The sequence below is a fragment of the Halictus rubicundus genome, chromosome 1 (assembly GCF_050948215.1).
Source record: "Halictus rubicundus isolate RS-2024b chromosome 1, iyHalRubi1_principal, whole genome shotgun sequence".
Classification (NCBI taxonomy): Eukaryota; Metazoa; Arthropoda; class Insecta; order Hymenoptera; family Halictidae; genus Halictus; species Halictus rubicundus.
Genome location: NC_135149.1, coordinates 20176700 through 20199521, shown reverse-complemented (window position 1 = coordinate 20199521; position 22822 = coordinate 20176700). Strand labels below are relative to the sequence as shown.

At 40.5% G+C, this 22822-nt stretch overlaps 4 protein-coding genes across 12 annotated transcripts; 2 read left to right on the top strand and 2 right to left on the bottom strand.

The window, feature by feature from the left end:
• Window positions 1-308: 308 nt before the first annotated feature.
• On the bottom strand, window positions 309-3052 carry Zuc (Mitochondrial cardiolipin hydrolase zuc). Its single transcript, XM_076796327.1, has 5 exons — window positions 2950-3052; window positions 1860-2113; window positions 886-1070; window positions 550-796; window positions 309-406 (listed from the first exon to the last, which is right to left on the bottom strand). Exons 2-4 carry the CDS (start codon window positions 2096-2098, stop codon window positions 561-563), a joined length of 660 nt encoding a protein of 219 aa, XP_076652442.1. The 5' UTR covers window positions 2099-2113; window positions 2950-3052; the 3' UTR covers window positions 309-406; window positions 550-560.
• Window positions 3053-3510: 458 nt separating this feature from the next.
• On the top strand, window positions 3511-7514 carry LOC143357113 (DNA helicase MCM9). 4 transcript variants are annotated; one of them, XM_076793365.1, is made up of 11 exons: window positions 3511-3860; window positions 3926-4067; window positions 4433-4594; window positions 4668-4793; window positions 4865-4971; window positions 5049-5338; window positions 5415-5572; window positions 5891-6270; window positions 6604-6813; window positions 6977-7131; window positions 7224-7514. In XM_076793365.1, the coding sequence occupies exons 1-11, from the start codon at window positions 3766-3768 to the stop codon at window positions 7274-7276; spliced, it is 1878 nt and encodes a 625-aa protein (XP_076649480.1). In that variant the 5' UTR covers window positions 3511-3765; the 3' UTR covers window positions 7277-7514. The 4 variants fall into 4 exon arrangements, with proteins under 4 accessions (XP_076649480.1, XP_076649488.1, XP_076649473.1 ...); XM_076793373.1 differs by lacking the exon at window positions 7224-7514 and having other exon boundaries at window positions 3511-3708; window positions 3776-3860; window positions 6977-7217; XM_076793358.1 differs by lacking the exon at window positions 7224-7514 and having other exon boundaries at window positions 6977-7217.
• Window positions 7336-11080, bottom strand: Scamp (secretory carrier membrane protein). Of its 2 annotated transcripts, XM_076793422.1 has the most exons (9): window positions 10707-11080; window positions 10035-10298; window positions 9888-9951; window positions 9679-9804; window positions 9441-9597; window positions 9271-9372; window positions 9066-9192; window positions 8801-8987; window positions 7336-7751 (listed from the first exon to the last, which is right to left on the bottom strand). In XM_076793422.1, exons 1-8 carry the CDS (start codon window positions 10761-10763, stop codon window positions 8823-8825), a joined length of 1062 nt encoding a protein of 353 aa, XP_076649537.1. In that variant the 5' UTR covers window positions 10764-11080; the 3' UTR covers window positions 7336-7751; window positions 8801-8822. The 2 variants fall into 2 exon arrangements, with proteins under 2 accessions (XP_076649537.1, XP_076649530.1); XM_076793415.1 differs by having other exon boundaries at window positions 7336-8987.
• A 1027-nt stretch (window positions 11081-12107) lies between these two features.
• Window positions 12108-22145, top strand: LOC143356743 (uncharacterized). Of its 5 annotated transcripts, none has more exons than XR_013082726.1 (11): window positions 12111-12342; window positions 12542-12760; window positions 13290-13486; window positions 14493-14615; window positions 18222-18511; window positions 19861-20071; window positions 20162-20287; window positions 20369-20592; window positions 20887-21220; window positions 21625-21902; window positions 22054-22145. XR_013082726.1 is itself a non-coding variant. In XM_076792696.1 (10 exons), the coding sequence occupies exons 2-10, from the start codon at window positions 12543-12545 to the stop codon at window positions 21813-21815; spliced, it is 1872 nt and encodes a 623-aa protein (XP_076648811.1). In that variant the 5' UTR covers window positions 12108-12342; window position 12542; the 3' UTR covers window positions 21816-22145. The 5 variants fall into 5 exon arrangements, 3 of the variants coding, with proteins under 3 accessions (XP_076648811.1, XP_076648795.1, XP_076648819.1); XR_013082725.1 differs by having other exon boundaries at window positions 21625-21965; XM_076792696.1 differs by having other exon boundaries at window positions 12108-12342; window positions 13290-13490; window positions 18268-18511; window positions 21625-22145.
• The last annotated feature ends 677 nt before the right edge of the window (window positions 22146-22822 follow it).

Below are 22822 nucleotides of genomic sequence, written 5' to 3'. Positions count from 1 at the left end.
GGGTCTAGCCACGGACATATATCGGCCAGGAGATACTATTCTTTGATCCACGCGACCTTACACTCCTCGGCGGCCGAGGTCTCTCGATACCCCGCGGTAGTGGGGATAGTTTTGGGACTTTTATCGGCTAAGCATTTCGGACATATATAAGGTAAACATTGTATACTCCAGCAGGTGCTCCGATAAAAATTCTGTACAATCGGAGGAAGAAACGTTGCCATAATCACAGACAGTTACTACTCATGCTAGACTCAACATGTTTCCCACTGAAAACCCACTGATAAAATGATCAAAGACTATACCAAAAAGCCGCTTAAAATTATTTATTGTGTGATTCAACGACTCATCGATACAAGAATAAAGTTAAATCACCATACAAAAAGTTTATTAAAAAATTTTCAGCATTCTGAAAAAGGTAAGAAAGGTATCAAGTAAAGATGCCCGAACTTTAACCAAAAAATCAATATACTTCCGTGAGTTTTGGTTCCGGTGCGCTCCAAGGTAAAAATATTTTCCTGGAACAAAGTTTAACAGGAAGAGTGCTCTCACCGAGTCGCAGATTACGGTGCAGGCGAATCTTTCTCAGCAGGGGGTTGGAAAGTGGCCCAGAGCTTCTGAAACTGTTCTTCGAAAGGTTCGACCAGAGATCTGTGATTGGTCACGAGGATGTTTTCGAAGTTGCCGAAGAACGCAGACATCGTCCAGTTGGTGCTGCCATTGATCAGGATTTGTTTGTCCACGATGACGAACTTGTGGTGCATCAGGACATCGTTCCGTTGCATTCTGACCTCGATACCTGCAACACTTCCGGACTCGTGAAAGATCTAGGTTCCCGAACGGTACGCTCGCGCCCCCGCAAAGTGATAAAAAAAGCATCATGTGTACCATTGTTGTGGAAACGAGAGATTTGAGCGGATTCGGAGCGTGCCATGTGCCGGTCCATTATCACCCGCACGTGCACGCCGCGTTTACGCGATCTCACGAAGGCCTTCGTCAATGTCTGGCTAGTCAGCAGGTACATGCACACGTCCAAACTGTTCTTGGCTCCGTTTATGTAACTCTCCAACTGGCTAAAAGGTTGGTCGCGGATGTAAATGCTCATCGTATTCGCGGAAATGCGACTATTTTTAACCGTGGATACGAACTACCCCATTCTATTTATGAATACGATGCTCGATGCTTAATTAACGTTGTTCGTTACCGAACCTCAATCCCACAATATCCCATACGGATAAATTAATTTTATCTGTTGGATGGGATTCTTTGAAGATCACAGATGCAGTGGATGTAAAAAGTACACCCTCTAAAAATTACCTGCTTCAAATTGAACCAAACGGTTTCAGCTTCTTCTAGGTGTCTCAAGGATTAGTTTATTAGGTAATGTATGAACAGTTTTTTTTTTAAATCGCTATTGGTCGGAATGGTGCAGAAAAATGGGTTTGTACAGGATGTATGAACACTTTTACAACCACCAGACCAGAGATCATAGAATGTTAATTGAATGGATATTTTATTGCAATGAATTTAGAAATGAATTTAGAATGAATTTGAAATATCCGATTGGAAAAATTAATTGAATAGATGCTTTATTGAAAAAATTAGTCTCTATTATGTTATACGGTCGAATGGAAGGTTAATTTTTCTATATTTCCGAACGTAAATAATTGTAATTATGTTTATATTGTTTGCTTTGATTTAAAGTGGATTCGTTCCAGCTTTAGCTTTCAATTTAATTCGAAAATGAACGAACTTTCCGCCCGATTCTAAAGAGGATTAGTTCTGATTTATTCCGAGCACACCATGGGGGAATCCCCATTAGTGTGGGCCGTCTTAGACGCTGAAAGTGATGGGGGATTTACCGTAAATAGCGAACAGGACATGCCTTGGCACAGCAAGGGCCTTCAGCCATGTGATCTATACATTGACCGGACTCTTGAGAGAAGAACATGACCTCCGCAAAATTTGATCCCTGTTCGGTCACATTCCTCTCCGAATTCGCGTGGGTTTTGCATTTTCGAAAGTTTCGGAGTTTTTTGTACAACTGCCAAACAACCTCTGTGGCAATTACGAACCCTCCGAATAAATAAATTTTTCTCATTTCTAAAATGGAAACCTGGAAGGAAATGGACGGATAAATAATTCGAAAATAAACTCGGGTAATAAAAATGTTATTTATTGTTCTAAGGTTTAACAAACATTTCAAAAAATTCTGGAATGCGTATTGAAGTATGCGATATTGCTTTCTTTCCAATATTAAAGTTGAGTGTTTCATTTCGAGATTAACTATGTGCAGTTAAGCAATAGATTTTAACTTTTTGAGGCCATAAGCAGACATGTACTAAAAGAGAATAATAGAAAACTCGTTTTTGATCATATTTTTAAACAGACGATCAAATATAATGTTCGTTTCATCAGTGCTTTATGTATTATAATGCGTTAAATAGTTTTCTCTGAATGTTGCACTCCTCTGAAATAATGTTTTAACAATTGTCCAACCCCAGCGACAGTAACAAACAGTAATAATAAACTTGCGAACAATGAATAGTAAATTGAAAGTGATCATCACTTGGTTTATAATGCTTATTTTTTCTCTACACTTTACTTAACCTTTACGTACATTTTCAAAAAATTGTTTGACGCTTGTGCCATTAACTCACAGTAACAATCAATTTTATCAAGAATGAATAGTAGACAAGCAAATATTAAAAAATCAGTAGACAGTAAATTGTACTGAATCGTACCTACATTGTTAATAAATAAAACAACACTACACAACAATAAAACACCGGCATCTGCAGGCATTCGAAGCACTGCTGCCATCTTGTCCAACATGCATTGAACAGGATGCGAAGTGCCGGGAAAATATCACCTATGATCAATATCCTGACAAGTTGAATGTCTTGTACTAATTGTTAAATAAATAGCGAAGTTCAACATCTATTAGCTTACCTGTTATTACGACCAAATACCTCAACTTTCCCACGTTGGAGAAGAAATAATGAAGGACTGTTATCACCACTAGCAACTTTACTGCTTTACCGCCAGACGCTACTTCTGAGCATGCGGTCCATGTGTTTGACTGCCAGTGCTACCAATCTAGTAACGTAAAAACACTAGCAACACTTTCTAGGGATATTTTATGTTGAAAGATTTAACAACCGTAGAAAAATTAGCTCGCGATTATCAAACAGAGAAGATAGGAGAGTGCTCACGCTCGGGGTTTCTCGTCGGTGTCGAAGGTTCCTCCATTTATTATAGGTATATGGTCTAAGCTTCTCATGGATCTAGTTGCAACATTTATCGTTCGTCAGAGTAGAGGACGTAAAAAATCTAGTTGTTGTTAACGATGTCGGTATTTCAGATCGTGAGACACGAAACCCCATATGGTGATTGGTCTACTCCTATACCTCGTCTGTGATATTAGTTCCACAATATTAGTTCCGACCGATACGGTACGATGTGACACAAAAATGGTAAGGGGGCTCTAGATGGCTCTAGAGCCATCAGTACCTCGCCGGTGTCTCTGATATAAACAAATGGAATTTGTAATACGAATTATCTATTATAGTCTTTCAATTAACGATTATGCCAAATATCGGAATTATTAACATTCTGCAACAAATTTAATATTATGTTATTGCGTGATGTGACTTCGATAATTCTGCATATGGCGGGAAGCATTATGTTTTCGAACGTTTCATAACACAGGTACTTATTTACATATAGCGTATAACCTAGAGACCAGTGTACAAATGTAATTTCAAAATGCTTGAAGAGTATTTGCTAAAAAACCATCGAGACGAGTTGGAGCAGATCCTAGACGATGTCGATGTTAATATGTTCTATTCTATTCATATAAAGTAAGTACTTGCTGTGTAATTTCAAGTTCGAGAATTGTTCAAGCTCGAAATTCATTGTTTTTCAGTTTTGTATCATTATTCGAAGCTGATGCCAATGTGGCACAGAAAATTCTACAGTATCCTAGATATTATTTGCCTTTGTGCGACGATGGCGCGATACAAGTTCAAGAAGAAATAGCGAAACCAGAACAAATTGTAAAACGAAAAGTAATAGCATTGCATATATTTATATTTAGCAACAGTATTTAATTATTAAAAGAATATAGAAGTTTTGATGTTCTTTTCTACAACCGAATGGATTGTACTATTTCACTAACAATAATTTATTTTATTGACCATATTATCACTAGACTGTCGATCTTTATGTAAATTACGAATTTTTTACATGAATGGAAAAAAACACGAGTTAAATAAAAAATGATTCTTCTCTGAGTAGTTTCAATAGATTGTGAATAATATACGAATACTTTTCAATTTTCTCATGACTTCACTGGTTTATTATTAAGAAAATCAAAACTTTTTTGTTCATCCGATAATTGATGTAGTCTTCTTTTTTTACCTATTTTGAATAGATTCATATGAGGATTACTGCTGTGCCATTCACAGTTGACCAGGGCCAAATTGGCCAACTGGTGTCAACAAGTGGTATAGCGGTTAGAGTATCGCAGCCAACAGTGCTAAGACTTGTTCAAAAATATAACTGCAAGAAGTGTAAACACACTACCATTCTAAAAGTTCGTAAAGTACCCTACAACTGTTGCATATAATCTTCCACGAATTGGTCATTTATATGCTGTTGGATTTCAGTACGAGTGGGAAACACAAGCATTCCCAGATACCACAGAATGTGAAGCATGTCATACTCCAAACATAAAACCTCAAACAGCCTTTGATCCAGAGGACTCTTCTGATTGTCAAGAAATAAGAGTACAAGTTAGTGACAGTCACACTTTAGTCTTCATTGCATTCATTATCATCTTAACTAACTTCAAGTACTTGATTAGGAAAAATGTAATATAGACACTAGTAGATCTCTGGCTGAAGAGCTGCAAATTATCTTGGTGGATGACTTAGTAGATAAATGTAGACCTGGAGATAATGTTGAAATCAGGTGAATAATTATCACTTGTACATGAGACTTTATCAGTTACAAGTGGACTCTCTTGAATAAGTATTGTACAATTTCAGTGGTGTAGTAGTAAGAGTATGGAGTCCTTTAGAAATTGGTGAACGTTTAGAGGCAACAACCATAATGCTAGCAAACTGTGTCTCTGTGAGACGCAAGGTATCGGAGACAATCTCCAGTCAAGAGGTCAAAGATGTATTCATCAGTTACTGGGAACAATATAGCGACAATCCTCTGCTTGGTAGAGACAATATCTTGGCTTCAATTTGTCCTCAACTGTATGGGATGTACATTGCCAAACTAGCATTAGCAGTTGTCTTAGCTGGGGGTGTTCCAAAGTGTAACGAAAGCGGTGATTATCTGTTCAGTATTTTCCTTCTTTATTACATTCCGAGTACAAAAACACAAACATATTCGTAAAAAATAAGGAACAAGAGTACGAGGGGAGCCGCATCTTCTTTTAATCGGCGATCCTGGAACCGGCAAGTCCCAGTTGCTGCGAGCGGCGTCCCGTTTGGCTGTACGATCTGTTCTAACAACTGGTATCGGATCAACTGCTGCCGGACTTACGGCGACTGCTGTCAGAGTTAGTCGTCTTCAATGAAATTGTTTACCTATTAATTTGAGACACGAATAGACATTTAAAATTCCTGTCTTTCTGGACTCTCTCTATGTGCAAATAATGTATGAATACTTACAACAAAGATTAACACGTTTGCTGCCAGCTTACCTGTGCATCCATGCTCTTGTCCTCGGCATTAAATAAAAGTACAGCACAGAAATACTTCTTTTAGATGCTCAATCATATCAAGTGAAAATGATGTTGTACTCGTAAGACTACTGATGGTAGCAAACGTGTTGAACAAATGAAAACAAGAACACTGGTTAAGACAATTATAAACAGGACTCGGATGGTTGGCATTTGGAAGCTGGAGCATTGGTGTTAGCCGATGGCGGTATATGTTGCGTGGACGAGTTCACGACAATGAGTTCCCACGACAGGACCTCGGTACACGAGGCGATGGAGCAGCAAACGATATCCATTGCCAAAGCCGGGTTAGTCAGCACGCTAAATTCTAGGTGTTCGGTAATAGCAGCAATCAATCCGAGCGGCGGTCAGTTCGACGATGAGCAGGAATGGGAAACGAATTTGGGTGATCCTCTTTTATCAAGATTTGACTTGATATTGTTATTGAAAGACAATAGGAACGAGGAGTGGGACAAACTGACGTCTGACCACATTTTGAAAGCAGCTTATGAGAACAGGGAGAGCTCAGGACAAATGTAATTAAGATCTATCATTGGGAACTGGAGAGTTGGCACAGAGGTGGCAAAAAAATATGCAAGGAAATCCCATACTCTAAAATCTAGTCCTTCGTCTAGTGCTTCAAAGTACAGATATCTTATTTCTAGACTGCAGATCTTCGTGTAAAAGCTTTCCCTTCCTAATAGGCTTAATAGATTGAAAATAATATAACAACAGTTTTAAATTCCTTTAATGTTTTACATTTCTACCCAGGTTTCAAACAAGCAGCACGACTGTGCCAGCTCCTAAGCTCCCAGACGTGATTTTATTCTTTCCTAAATGCTGGTTGTAATCAAATTTTGTTCTACCAGAGACTCGACCAATCACATTGAGTTGCTAAAGTCAGAGGGCATGTGGAAAGAAGAGTCTTTGCGGGAATATTTGGCTCACGTTCATTGTTTGCAACCGGAAATGACGAAGGAGGCAGAGTCGGTGCTCAGAGCCGCTTATCTTTATCATAGATCTAGGCCAGAAAGAAGGGAAGAACGCACGACAGTACGATTACTCGATAGCCTTATCAGGTAGCGTGTTCGTCGAATAAAGAATTTAAGAATAGATGATTCATTTTGATCCATTGATTGGGATGGTCAGTTAGTTGGTTCTTTGTACTCTACATTATGGCGCTCGAATGATTTACGAGGTTGAAGTGTTTATCAGGTTCAAGTGATTGTAAATGTGCTTCAGACTGGCCGAGGGTCACGCTAAGCTGATGTACAAGAAGAAAATTGAACTGATGGACGCTATATTCGCGTTGAAGCTGATTGGTACCGGAAGTTCCAGCGAGGTCGATCCTGGCTGTTCGTTTCCGGATGATCCAATAGGAGCGTATCGATCCGAAGGTATACTATTTTCATTTCTAGCGAGTTTGTTAGCAAGTAATTGTATTGTATCGCGTCAGAGGGAAGATCGACTGTGTTTCTTCTGATTATAGGTGAAATAATATTGAGAACTATCGGTCTGGAACAATTAGAGAATTTATTGTGATCGTTTTGCGCTAAGTTCCTACGAGTTACTCGATCGATCGTGACAGAAGAAATGTCGCGTTGTGTGTAAACTAAATCTTTTATTAGTCATTTCGTCTCTTTTTTTTCTACTGCTTACATAAGTACAAATATACCAGCGTATTTATAAAATTTAAACCACCTCTTCGCGTTTGTGTGTCAAGTACAAAAACGGAATTTACTTGGTTCCACTGCTATGCAATAAATATGCTGTTTGGTAATCATTGGAATCAATTGAACCATTGTCTTATATGTGCAAAAATAGATCTCAGGGTGGCAGAGTCAGTTCGATTCGAGTCTCGGCTAACAACAAAAGGTCTTGAACCTTCCACGATTCCTCGTTTCGTTCCCGTTCTCCAAACAATTCGTACACGATACTGCCGAGTCGATTTGAGAGATCCGATCAGATACACCCAGTTAAAGTAACAGCAATGATCTAACCCAATGTTTCCGGTGTTCTATAAATAATTTATCATTTGTTAATAAATAATTGAACATGCGACGGATGGTGATCATACACACACACACACACACACACTCTCTCTCTCTGTCTCGAGAAAGTGTCCTTTATACGCTCCTTAAACTTTACAAGGTGATATAACAGTTTCCCCCAAAGGATCCACATAACTAGTCTCTCGATAAAGAATGGCCATATATTACACATTTGCAAGGAGTGTTTCACAGGACGTTCGTCGAAGGAAGTGTAGATTAAAATGAACACCGACATTTCAGTATAATTTATCATTAAATTAACGATCAATCGGTCAACAATATCGAAACAATTAAACTCTATGTTCGCGGACACGGCTGTTCCGAGTTATTTTGATTTTCAGCAAGAACCGAAGGTGCGTTTCCCGTTCGAGAATCGCTCGCGCAATCGTCGTAGCATCGTGAACAGGTGCCACTAAAATACAAAAGCTAGCAATTATATAGTACGTATATAAGAAGCAATAATATAAGAATCAGTGATATGGTGATTAATAGCTCGCATTCCCTAGGTAGATGATCGAATCGTTCCGCGACTCTGTTTCGAGTCAACGCGAACGACTAAAAAACAAAAAGACTGTGCACGCGTCGTTTAGATTAGACACACGCACACACACAAACACACTTATCCACTCACCCACAACGCACACATGGACGCTGCGTATTAATCGGATTTTAAATACTGTTACGAAACGGAAGAGAGTACAGGTGTTAATGCTCCAAACGATCGTTCGGATGACGCACTTTTCTGAAATTTCTCGATTAATTGCGCAACTCTTGATTTCTCATTTCTTTGTCTTTTCTTTCCCGTTTTGTTCGTGACTCGACGAGTAAAAAGCATGCACGGGTACAATTCTATAAACACAAAAGCGATCCGCTCCCTGGACCGGTTAATATAGCTTCTCGATGAAAGAATAGAATTCCCGCGGGACCATTCAGAATTTCATGGTAATGCACGGCTCTCTGGCGTCGGAACTAGGTTCTCTATCGGTTTACTGAACGGCAAAAGATCTCAGGATACCTGAAGAGTGTGTCACAATCGCTTAATAACGGGGTTGAGTAGCAGCGTTAGACATTTGGGCGCGAACTGCGTTCGCGGCTACGTTGCTCGCCGCGTTCTGCACGTGATCATTGCCAAAGAATGTTGTGGTGAATTCCTGTTGTGCTTTCGAAACGCTGGCGTCCGACGAACGGTAGATACGATGGATCTATGGGAGACACGATTATGTATGTAGATGCTCGAGCAAACCTCAGTCTTTAGTCAACACTCAAAGATCAGCCAGTACCTTAGTCAACAATAAAAGATCGCCGCCCGCGGCAGCGCCGAAACAAAAGGCCACGAAGAGTAGCAACATGCCGACAAAGATCCCCGAGGGCGACTTATCGAACATCCTAATGGCTGTTATTATACCGCTGAAATTGAAAATTAAAGATTAAAATGACAAATTTCAATATCTTTAGACCGAATTTTTAAAAAGATCGACGCATTACCAAGTTCCAGCGCCAGGAATGCCTATGGACTGAATCGCTGTTACTATTAATTGAAAGAAGAAGACGAAGAAGAATACCATAAAGTTGAACGAACTGTCGTTTCTGGAAGTGAATGATTTGATTAATGGAATGTAATACTTGATAGTATCAATGAGTCATCACATACTTACTTGAAGGCTTTATAGGCTGGTCGGAACCAGCACAGAAAGGAGAATGGTGTAAATAGTATGAGGTATAAGATCCCGAGACCAAACGTTGTAAATTCCCCATTACTTAACAACAGCACGAACCCACCAATAACATTCAGAATCAGAACACAGCCATGGACTGCAATTCAAAATGAAAAATACATCGATTTTTCTTCCAGGAGAATTCTGAATTCTCATGTCAGGATTGTTTCAAACTTACACATCCACAATCTGTATAGTTGCCTCACTGTATTCTGAAAGTCTGAATCAATTTCCACCTCGATGTCTTGATAGAAGCATGGTTGGAAGCAACACTTTTCAGGTAACGGTGGCCAGTTCCGCTTTGCTTAAATGATAGGGATTTTCGATTGATATACAGCAGTGATGAGAGGATTTACTAAATGTTCAGTTTGTATTAATTGGACTCACGATAGTAGGCAGAATTTCTCATATCTTCTCCTGTCCTCGCTTTCCATTCCTGCTCTGGCCTTTGCTAAAAAACATAGCAATTTTTTCAGGTATTTGGAAGTAAAATTTGTAATAAAATATTGCTGAATATAATCGAGGCAAACTTACTTCTATGGGAGGAGATATGGTGCTCCCAAGAGGATTATTGACACTCTGCTGGGGAGTGCGAGCATAAGCAGGTGGTGGGGTTTCTTGGTTCAAAGTGGGAAGTGTGGCTGGCTGTTGTGTCGAGCCAAGTCCTCCATAAATGGGAGGATTCGAAGCACCTCTGACTTGTGCAGTTCCCTGTGAGCCTTGATCCGCGAAGGGATTATAGTCTTCTAAGCCTCTATTGACTGGTGTAGAGGAGACAGCTCTCCTAATTGAAGGATCCTAATAAGATAAAAACAATAATTACTTTTCGGTAATTAAAGGTACCACAGCTACATGGAAAAAATAGAAATATATAGTAGAATTAAAAGTCAGTTAAAAAAATGCTCTCAGTATAGGTAAACGTGAATTAACAATTTTTAGATCGCACAATATAGCATACATAAACAGCTACACTGTACTACAGGAAATTTTCCATCAATTATTCCTGGTACAGATAAGAGAAACACGTATATACCTGGAGCAAAATAACTTTATAATCAATTGTAATTAATTGATAGGTGGCGGGATAAGGTAAGCATGCTGATGAGTCAACTTAAGAAAAATCCGTAATTCAATTACACATACTTAATTTCCATTTGACAGTTCTGCATGCAATATTGAACGTAATGTCGAATGCATCGGACTCACCGCAAACGGATCGTTGATACTCGGTTCTTTGAACGGATTCTCGTCAAAGCCAGACATTGTCGTCGTCGTACGCGGAGTTTCGCTCCAATGTACCGTTGAAAATTAATAAGACGTTAACACACTCAAAATAATCTTATCTAAACCTGGCTATACTTAATGACCCATTGCGCTGCGGTTTCATACGGTATCGCCGGCACACTAGTCGTACAGCTTATCAGCCGTAAAAGGAACTGCTGCCACGTCCATCATTAGTCACGTTAGGGTCGTTCCACAGCACACAATTTTACATTAAATACCGTCTCCAAGACTGCAAAAAAGAACGTGCACAATTTTTCAAAAAATGTTTTTCTTTCCGACGACCCTACCCGACGACCTAACCGAGACTTAACCGAAGAAACCTAACCTCGGAATACCGCGGCGTCAGCAACAGAATGACGATTATTTAGTTACAGAGCGTGTGTGTCGCCTTTCTGCCATAGTTGGCACGAGCACAGGCTAATTTTAGATGTAAAATTTTTCTTCCACGCTGTTGCTCGTTTTTGGCTCTCCATTGTTAAATTCTGGGCGTATTGTTACTACGTTAAATGTTCTGAAGAGCCTTATTCAAGGTTTTATCATGCTGAGCTGCTACATGCTGCAATTTTCTAGGTAACGCTGTACGCGGATGAAGAGCGACAAATTTTAAGCTTACAGTCTAGAGTAATTGCTAGACTGCGGATCTTGACGTAAAATAAAAATGTTTTGTATTAATTATAAGGTACTGGAACGAAATAAAATTTTGTTCCTTCAATCGTTCCTTCAATTCGTTAAGTTGATGATAATATATGTATTGACACTCTTAAATTCCTTTGCTCCTTCTCGTATTTTATGTTCCACCTACTAATTTTTATTATAAATGCACGAAATCCGCAGTTTAGTCATTAAGTTTACTGTAAAGTAGATTCGATAAATACAATTGGCTTCAATAATGATTTAGTATCGATTTTTCTAGTATTCAGGCTGCAAAATTGTATCGATTTCTGCAAGAAAGAAGAAATTCTACATAGCGTGGAAAGTAAGGAAATAAATATCGTTCGTTTTACGGAGCAATTATTCTTGCATATGCGATTTGCGTGTCATTGTTAGATATCTATGGCAACAGAAAGGGAATTAAGAAGAAGTATCACTTCTTTGTTAATCCGGTATGATCTTCTCTAACCCTCGGCGCTAATATTTGTCTGTTAATAGTAGAGGAGGCTTCGTTGTTGTAACTTGTTCTAAGAATTTAATTAGCCGGGGGTGGTTTTGGTTAACATCAGGGGTTGACGGGTTACGATAGGGGTGGAATGAAACGAAAGCGGTCCCGTAGTCAGTGAACCTGACGCAGGCGCAATCACTGTGATAGAACAATAGATAAAGTAGTGTAATGGTATCGGGAGTACCAGTCGCTATGCGCTTACCCCAGTACGCAAAGTGCTTTTTTGCATTGATCATTACGATCTGTCGTGCATTCCTCAGCAAAGAAAATCGTTGGAAGAAAGTTCTGCTCGAATTATCGAACGCGATCGATAGGGAGAGACGAGGGTGGGATTCGGGGAAGATTTAAATTTCAGACGGCGATGAGATGGATGGGAAGCGCGTGATCATTTTTACACATGTAAGTGCGGCCGAAACGAATTCGAAATAGACGGGGAAAACTTTTGAAAGTATTTCAAAATTTCACGAATAATGTAAGGGTTTGACCGAGGTATCTTGACGCGACATGGGGACGTTTTACTTTCGTTTAAATTCATGTATAAATATTTTAGAAGGGCTATTAGTTGGTGGCGCATTGAAATGAAATTGAACGGTTTCAGAATGGACGTAACTTCGCTGGTACCGGCTGGTCTTCTCGCGGGGCAAGTGGATCTGTTCGAGGTCCAAGCCGGCTACAATAAATTTTCCGAAAACTTGCGAAAGTTCACGCCGCCGGCTATACAGTGCGCGATCTTCTGCGGTGGATCCAGGTGCAAATATGAAAACCCGAGAGCATGGCCACCCGTGCACATGGCAATACAGAGCATCTTTTCGCATTGGTAAGGCATCTCTAGAAATTCATTAATCCCCGTCCACCCCTTAACTTCGAATCTTTACAAAGCTGTACTACTGAATATTTCGCTATCTGTTTCTTAAACTATTAAATTAATTATCTATAATCGTTCGGTCAATGCCCTTGAAATTCCCCATTCTACTTTTCTTTCTCGTAAAGTGTGAGTACCACTATGATACAGTGGCAATTGACAAATGCACAAGTCATTCGATTCGATCCTAATTGCTCGGCAAAACTCAATCGATCATAAGTACGAGGCGACTAACTTCCCTCCCCCGAATAGATAAAATTAAACTCAATGCCGCGTGATAGAATATATAACATTGTTAAATACATGTATGTAATGGCGTGGGATCAGTTCCTGGCATCGATTTTCCGCCAAAATGCTATTAAATATACAATGACGTGATTCATCGTTTAGGGCCACCTTTGTCCCAATCGTTTTTCCTCTTCCTCTTCTTTTTCGATCGCGAAGAACGGATTCGGACACGGTTGCAAGGTTGATCGTTCCATAGGGTGACGGACGACGTTCTTGCGATGGCACGGCCGAACACCGGGCAGATAATAAAAAAAGACATAATTGCGCAATTTCAAGGGTGGAGCATAAAAACTATAATAAACCTGCAAACGCCGGGAGAACATGCGAGCTGCGGTGGCCCACTCGAGCCGAGTGGTTTCACCTACGACCCCAACGTCTTCATGAAAAATGGCAGTAGGTATTAAACCATCCTTCGAACACCTATATATTATCAATAAAGAATCCCCAAAAACTCACCGATACAAAAGAACCAAAGACTATAAAACAACAACACAAAATGATATTCAACTGCTGAAATTTCGAATTCGGTAATCAGTGAACGGATCACCCTCTTCATCCCCTATATTCTTTAACACGACTTTACTCAAATAAAACAGCCTCTACATTATACGATTTTTATGTTGAAAAGCGCACTTCATCAATTAACTTTTCACCCTTCTCATCCCCTAATATTACAACCCATTTTTCCTAAAATAAAACAGCCTCTACATTTTACAGTTTCGACGTCGAACACTTTATCAATTAATTTTCCGCTCTCTTCATCCCTCGATATTACGGACACAGTTTTACTAAAATAAAACAGCCTCTGCATTCCCTAATTTCCGCGTCGAACACTTTATCAATTAACTTTCTCGCCCACTTTGTCCCCCGATATTACGGCTTAATTCTGCTAAAATAAAGCAGCCGTTCAATTTTGTGTTTTCCTCGTTGGGCGAAACCAGCGATACCCTTTTCCGTTGTATTTTTATCCCCCTATTTTTACAGCATCGCATTCGTTGGCATTGGCTGTTCCTCCGCTCGCGGATTAAGAACAATATATTAGACGGGGTCGGAAATAGAATGTCGATGGGAAATGATAGAAAGGTTCACATCGGCGGGGATAGTGGCTACTTAAGAATGGAATTGAGTCGATTAAGGGGGGTGGTTTGTCCTTGCGGGCCGTTTGAAACGCAGTCGGGAACCGGCTCGGTTCTCCGCGAGTAAGATCGAAGAGGTTCTTCGTAGTGCACGATTGCATGCAATGCAGCAAAATCGCACCGTCTGTATCCATGCGGAGGAAACAAAAGTTTTCTGGGGTGTACATAGACTAGCAACCGTTCCGCGGGCTTGTCTCCTCCTCGGGGGCTCGAAAAGTTCGTTCAAGGTCTCTGTACAGCACATTCTCACGGATCTGTTGCAGTTTACTATTACAATTTCGCGTTGAAGGACTACGGGGACGCGACCATGGGCAAGCTTCTGGATATGGTCAAGGTCGTGGCCTTCGGGGTGCAAGAAGGAAGAGTAGCGATCCACTGTCACGCTGGTAAATCGATTTCTTTTTCACCGACTAAATAGAGATGCATCGACCCGATATAGGTAGACATTCGTGCCACCATTTTCGGGAGGCCGTTTTAGATTATCTTTTGAAACGGTCGCGTGAACCCGATCCCTGTGGAACTGTTGTAGAGAAGTTAGGGGCTAGCCTAGTCGAAGCGAGGGTGCACAGGTGCCGCCTTATCACCGCCCCCGGAGTTCCTTTTAATTCGAGCAAATTATCAAAGGTTTGGCGCTCGCACCCCGGTGCATCCCTATCAGCAATTTGTAACCTTTAAATGTATCGATCTAAGGGTTTCACACGTTCTAAAGCCGCGAGACCGCTTTTGGCGCATTGCGTGCCGCAGGACACGGAGTCAACCAGGTGCATCGGGATTTTTGCATTCGCTATGCATAACATTCCCTTGAACTTTCGAGTGAACCGCGGTTGCAAAAATCGAGGTGCTCGCGATGCAGTTTAGAAAGAAGTTTACATCGAAGACTGGCTTATTTGGCCTGACGAAATTACAATATTTTTTCAATTAACCCAGTTGCATCATCGACGTGTATATACACAAAATTTGCCTAATCGTTATCGCAGCGCATCGTTCCCTATGATGCAAACGTTTTAACACTAAACCTACCGACACTTCTTGTATGCCTATTCCTACCGTGTGCGGTCAAAATGACCGGTACCTAAAAAAAAATTGTTGTTAATATAATTAAACGTAGATAATTGTCAATTTGTTGCTGAATGAATTAGTAGATGAACAACTTCCATAAAACGACGATACAAATTTATTTTTATATAATTTCAATTATATAAAAAATACTGCGATGCTCTCTCGTCGATTTACAAAATTGTACTGTGTCGTCCACCGTTGCGGTTTGGATGTATTTGCCATGAAACAGTATTGTCATCCAGGCACGTGCGTAACTTGATAGTGTCTCATTTATTTTGAGTTGACCATGCCACATTTAGAATAGCCTTTCTGTTATACTGATTGTTTAGGTTTATTAGAGTAAATACCGTATTATCTCGTGCGGTCAAATTGACCGGCCGCGGTAGGTTTAGTGTTAAACTGCAATTCATCATCGCATCCCCTAAGGCTGCAGTTATTACAACGGGGTGAAATAATTTTATTTATTAATCGAGATTTAATACCCACTTTCGTTGCGGGCAGTCCTATCGACAGAGCGTGTTCGGCAACCATAATCATGGCCTGTTCAATTCCTTTAAGAGAATCTATGTGCACGAAAAATAGATAAAGCTAGATAAGGAATTGGGGCGTAACTGCGGTTCTATTTACGAGTGGCAACTTTGCGCCGCGGGAACGTCGAAACTAGGAAGTTGTTGAAAAACACAGCCGCGATTCAGAAAACCGCAGAGATCCCGGCGATACTGCGCACGCACATAAAAAGTTCAGAAACCCGAGTGCTCGGCTCGATTTAATGGATCGATCGGTTATCCGAGAACAGAGGTCCCCGAGCAGTGCATACTTAACATTCATAAAAGTTACAGTTTCCTCATGCTTATTCGAGAGTCGATCCCACAACATTCGCGAATCAACCACGCGAACTTATACCGGGCGGAATAAACAACTTTTGTTTAGCAGCAGCGAGCTGGAACCAGAGTTATACAGTATCACAATTGAATTACTCCAGGCATTATAGTTACAAAGCAATTGAATTACATCGTAATTCAGTCATATTGTAATTTATGAGTCAGTACTTCATTCAATTAAGTTACAATGTAATTCGTAATTGCAATTGGAGTACTATTATAAAATATTTTGTAATTAATTTACATAAAATAGCGTTACGTATTACGAACGAGGACGGGGAATAGAAAATACGTCGCATAGACAGCAAACAAGTATATGAAAGAAACACATAAAAATATATTGCACTTCTTCAAAGTTCTGGGCTATAATTTGGAGAGCTGTATTTTAATTATATTGTATTTCAATTACACATCTGATTAAAATAATTAGTAATTGAATTAACTGAAAGGTTTGAATTATATAATTCAGTTACGACGTAGCTGAATTACTATATAATTAAAAAGTAAAATGTACTATATAATGTAATTGAATTAGCACAACTCTGGCTGGAACGATTGGGGAGCAAGATTTTTCTACAAAATCGATATTAGTTTGTTTATTAAGAAACGATCATAAAAAGCTCAAAAGTATACGAGTTCAAGGTTATTCGAGCATAAATGGCAATTTTAATTTTGTTCCATTTAGTTTGCTAGTTATATTCGATTGTCCACCAGTTTAAAATACTGATAAGGAAATATATTTAATATTTCATGCAACGACCTTCGACCGCGCTCACAGATCCGAAATGGAGCCAATATTGAAACAACTAGTATTATAAATTAAATGTAACATGATTAAAATATGAGTCGTTTTTCAAACTGGTATAAACGTAAAATTACGTGTTTCTCTTTTTTTACGGTGCTGTCTTATTAAATACGTGAATAGTTTGTGTCGACCGATCATGAAACAGCGACATTTATCGTGTGGAATGCTTCGCGGATATCTAACATTCTTCACGGAACGAATTCCCGGGCAGCGTTGTCGAGCGACAATTTAATTCCGTTCCCGAAATTCCGCGCGTACCTCGCGTGTACCTCTCCGCGATTAGGTTACGGCAAAATGGACACATATTAGCCGGGCCAAATGTCCGCGAATGAAATACACACCGCGACGTCATCGAGTGATTATGCGCCGGATACCCCATAACTCTTACTCATTCCGGTACTTCGTCGGCAACGATTACCGCATCCGGTTCCGATTCACTGACACGTAATTTGCTTCTACAATTAGCGGCCGATCGATGCCCGTAAATTACATGGAAACGAGTACGGTTTGCCTGCAACACGAGCACGTGCGATCGGCAACGCGACTGTAGAGACCACTGAAACACAGATTCTGCTATTTTTTCGCTACTTTGCGACTCCTATCGATCAGATACTGGTTATCAGAAAAGCTTGCTTATTTGCTGAGTGCATTATGTAATCATAACGAATGCCTCGGATTAATCCATAGTCGTTAATCTACTCTAAATTGCAGTACACGTCGGGAAACCGTGGATAGAGTCAGCTGAGCTAGCTAGAGTAGGGTAGGCATGACAGCATTCTTATAGGAAATCGACAACGTGTGATTACGAAGGCAGAATACTACACTCTAACAAATTGTAGGCTAAAGGGTGGAAAGAAATTTCCTCTTCTAGTAGAATCGAATGCATGCATCTTCGATTTAGTAGAATAAATGCGCGAGGTACAGTGATTTCTCTATATATGTCGCCAAGGCTTGGATGATAAACGTCGAGGAGTGTAAGCATAACACGCCTCGGGCATGTCTTCTGGACGATACATGACGCTGGCAAGACCCGTGTTGTTCACATACATCGAGAATTCACTGTAGTTAGGAGTTGAATAAAAATTCCATTCGCCCGATCTTATTCGTTCGAATAGTCAGGTGCACGCGAATAAAGATCCCAAGGAGCGATCTATTAGGGGATGCAGTTCCACTTTCCTTGATTTCTTTCACCTGATGGTTTGATTAACGACGAGACCTCGGTTGACAAAGAAAAATTACTCTTTCAGGCCTAGGCAGAACCGGCGTTCTGATCGCGTGCTACCTTATTTACAGTCTTCGTGTGCGAGCGAACGACGCCATTAGGTTTGTTCGCATGAAACGGCCGTCCGCGATACAGACGCGGGGACAGATACTCTGTATCCAGGAATTCGAGCATTTCGTTCTTCCTCAGATGATAGTGTTCCCTTTGAGCAGCGCTATAGGGGACCGCAAACCCTGCAGCCTGCAGTCACACCTGAAGAGACAGCACAACGTTCTTCACGGCTACGAGCAGCGCACCTTCAAACACATTCCAAAGGTCCCAGTAACTTTCGTCTCACGAAGCAACATTAATACTTTCAAGTTCAATTCTTGTTGTATGGTCAAAAATTACAAATTTTTCTAGCAGGGAATATCACCTAAATTTCGATCACTGATTTTTATAAAATTTTGCACATTTAGCCAAAAATATTTACTCCTATAAATAGACAGTGGATCTTTATGCAAAATAAAATTTTTGAACATCAATTGCAAGCTACCGAAGCTAGGTGCAAATTAATTTTTTTTATTAATAATTCTAATGATATTAACATTCTTGAATTCTTTCAATCTTTTCAGTGTTTTAAATTTCACTTACACATTTTTGCCATAAATGTAGCAAATCCGCAGTCTAGCTATAAATGTAGATCGATGATTGGCATTTCGATGATGTTCCGTGTTAGCAAATAAAATTGACGTTTGCTGTTCTCCCAAGGACATCCTTGTAACTGAAGAGCTCAGGGCAACAAACGGCCAGCTCGATTTCAGCTCGTGTGACTGTTTGTTGCCTCGAACGAGATGAAATTCTCCCAAAATCGATATTCCTATAGATACGATCAGAGCAACAAACGGTTAACTATTTGAAATTTTCAATTAACAATTAACGATATTTTATTGAACAGAATTTTATATTTTATTCAACATAATTTTATAACTAGACATTTTTTCGTACAAGAAGTTATATTTATTACTATCATCTTCACAGCCACGATTCCGAGTTCGTCACAAATCTTAACGTACCGATGATATGTATAATGAATGCTCGATATATGTCAACAACACGGGTCTTGCCAGCGACTGTTATGTTTACACTCCTCGCGTCCGAGGCCTCTCGAGCTTCATAGCCCCTCACAGGGTACATCCCGCGGTAGTGGGGATAATTTCGCGACGTTTATCATTCAGACCTTGGCGACGTACCCATATAAATCACCGTATAATATTCAGTAGTAATACTATTGAATACATTTTATTGCAAAATGTAATATAGTAATTATAGAAAAGAAATGATAAAAATCATATCTTTAAATATCTTCAGTCCCTCTTCATTTGTAAATTTACTAAAACATTGTTGTTTCATTCACAAGGATCACCTTATACGTGACCGTTTGTTGCCCCGAATGTTTACAGTCGCTCTGACTGTTTGTTGCTCCGAACGATTCGAAAATCTAATTGTAAGTGGGCAGTCACGTCGAAATCGAGCTGACCGTTTGTTGCCCTGAGCTCTTCAATTTCTTATTATCGACGATTATATGATAATCTATTATATTATAATCTAATCTCTTCTAATCTCTATCTACTATAATCTCGATTATCTTATTCGTCTTATTGACTTGCCGAACGACTCTGCAGATCATATTCGTGATTTGCGAGAGAATCCTTCAGCTGTGCGACTGCCAGGAGGACAACTCGCCCTGCGAGATTAAGTTTGAGGTGTCCAGCACGTCCTTCGCACACAAATTCATCTCTCACATGCTGGAAAAATTGCGAGACAGCAAGGGGAATATCAGACACTCGTATTCGTGGGCCGAGTCCCTTGCTGATTCGTCTCTCGACTGTTCGAGTAAGATACACCATAAATGAATCTATTCTATCAGGCCAGCAAATTTATTATTTATTTTTTTATCGCGAATTTTTCGCGATAATTGTTCAGGTTCTGCAAAGGCCTGCGCAAGTGGCAGTCAAGCGTCTTCTAGGGACACGTCCGACGACATTGGTCGTTTGAGCGACGTGTTTTGCACCTCTCCGGACACTCCATCTTGCGATTCCACTTACCCAGGTGAGTTCACCCGAGAAAGAATGTTTGCATCAATGAGAAAGTTTGTTTTACTATGAAAGACTGACAGGTTCTTTCTTGAAGGTCTCGATGACAATTGCGTGGACGACGTCCTCGGTGATGGGATCCACTGTCAGGATCTGACAGACAACGATTGCTACAAGGAGATTCAGTCGCACATGGATCTGAAGGCTGCGGCTCAGAACGCAGCGTTCGAAAGTGTGAGCACCGAGGAGGCGATCAGAGCTTTGATTAGGGACAATGCTACCTTGCCTGACAAGACGAAGAAGCGTTTGCAGGACTACCAGGTGATAAACTAGCTACAGTGATTTCTCTATATATGTCGCCAAGGCCTGAATGATACATGTCGCGAAATTACCCCACTACCGTGAGGGTCCACGGAGCTCGAGAGACCTCGGACGCCGAGGAGTGTAAACATAACACGGCTCGGATATGTCTCCTGGTGTTGTTGACATATTATCGAGAATTCACTGTATAGTTTTCTATGGATTCTGGGAAGTGATTTAGCTCTTAGTATATGTAGCTCATATATATGCTTAGAAATTAAAAAGGATCTAGGAGGTCAGAGATGTTCTTTTCAGGCGGATCTGAATCATAGATCCACAGCCTGGCAGAGGCTGCAGATGGAGACCGACTTGGACGTTCTGTCAGGATTGTTGTTTGAATGGCTGGAGACCTTGAAGCGGCCGCTACTCGACATAGATAGCCTAAGTTACGTGGTGGTCTGGGGATCCAAGCCGCAGCGATGCCTCGAGAAGTTGTCTGCCTGCAACAGATACCTGTTGGAGTATCTTCTACGATTCATCACTCGGCTGAGACCGATGACCGCCGAGAGTCAGAGCCTGATCACGAAACGGTTCATGGCTAGCTTCACGCAACAGAGCATCTGGATCAAGAGTTCCTTCTATCCTTTCAGTAAATATGATGTTTATTGTTCGATGTAGTAGGTTGTTGAATAGATTTCCATGCTTCTACTACACTCGTAGATGTCAGTTGAAACATAGTGTAGAGGCTAAGCAGGTAATGAAATGCTTATGAACTGTCACGGAACTGTATGAATATCTATTTCCAGTTGATGTATATTTGATTAGGATCTTGTATACAACTGTCATACGTCAACGTTCCTCGGCAGCGCATGACATACAGGCGATCGCCAGAAATATTGATTCACGAGACACATTATGTAGTTCTATTAATATTATCGACAATCGTGGCCAGCATATGGCGTGTCTCGGCGTCGTGAGACTGTTTCGTGTCTTGTACCATTTTGAATTATTTATACTCGAGTCGGATAGTAAACAAATACTTCTCGGTTCCAGATAAAAATTTCCATAAGCTACGCAGGGGAACGGCGGCGAAGCTCAACGAGTTTTTCATCCGGCTGATGAATCTGATAGAGGAGGTGAATACGCAGGAAATGGAGAAATCCGCGTGGACGTCGAAATGGGAATTGGTGTCCAATCAATTGCACCAAATCGACGCGCCACAGAAAGACGAACAGCCAATTTGAGTTGATCAGGAGTAATCGAATTGTACGAGATTATTGAGCGTTTCGTTCAGGACAGTCGTAGAAATTACGTTTGTTTCCGGTGCGATGGTAAACGGCAGTCGATTTGAAGTTTTTATTTTTACAATGGTCGAAAATTCTCTTGTTCGAATGGTGCATATTTTGAGCTATACTATAATCGAATAAATCAGTATTTTAGTAGTAACGAGCGTGCGATGTTTTAGTAGCAATTTTCTTTTAGGCCTCTGCGTGACGAGTAATAGTATGATCTGGTGATAAGGGATATGAATGGACCATCGATCAGATATAAAAATAGATCTATCATTCAAAGCATTTTCGTGACTCGACTTTCTATGGCATTAACACCCACGTCCTTTGCGATAATATCATTTAATATTAATTAATTCCTCCCCTACTGAATGTCAGTTTCCTTGATCATTGATTTTTTTCTGCGATAATATTGATCGATCTCTATTTCCGTAATTGCCTTGAGCAATTACAAGAACAGCAAGATAGAGGGAAGGACTTCAGGTATGGTGAACAAGTGGGGAAGGGATTGCAAAAGGAATTAAAAGGAGTACAGGAGGGCGACCAGAGGGGGAAAGGAACTAGGAAGGGGGTAGGTACCAGGGAAAGGAAGGTTTGGAAAGGGATAGTGAGAGAGAGCAGACTAAAGAGGGCACAGGAAACTAGGAAGGGGAGCGTACAAGGAAGGAAAGGGCCCAGGGAAGGATAGGATTAAGAAGAGGACTAAAGGATAGGATGAAGAGGGTCAGGGAGAAGGAAGGGCGAGGTCCAGTAGGGTCCATCAGGAACCTGAAAATATGCTACTAAAGCTGCTGGATCAATGGACCCGGAGCCCAGCAACTCCAGAATGACTAACAATTTTTGGTAGCGCTCCTCTATTTATAAGCAGCCCAGTACTACGCTCTTGATAAAGTCAACCGGTTTTGCGAAAGCATAGCAAGTCTCAAATCGCAATTTTCAACTAAACATTATAAAAATTAATT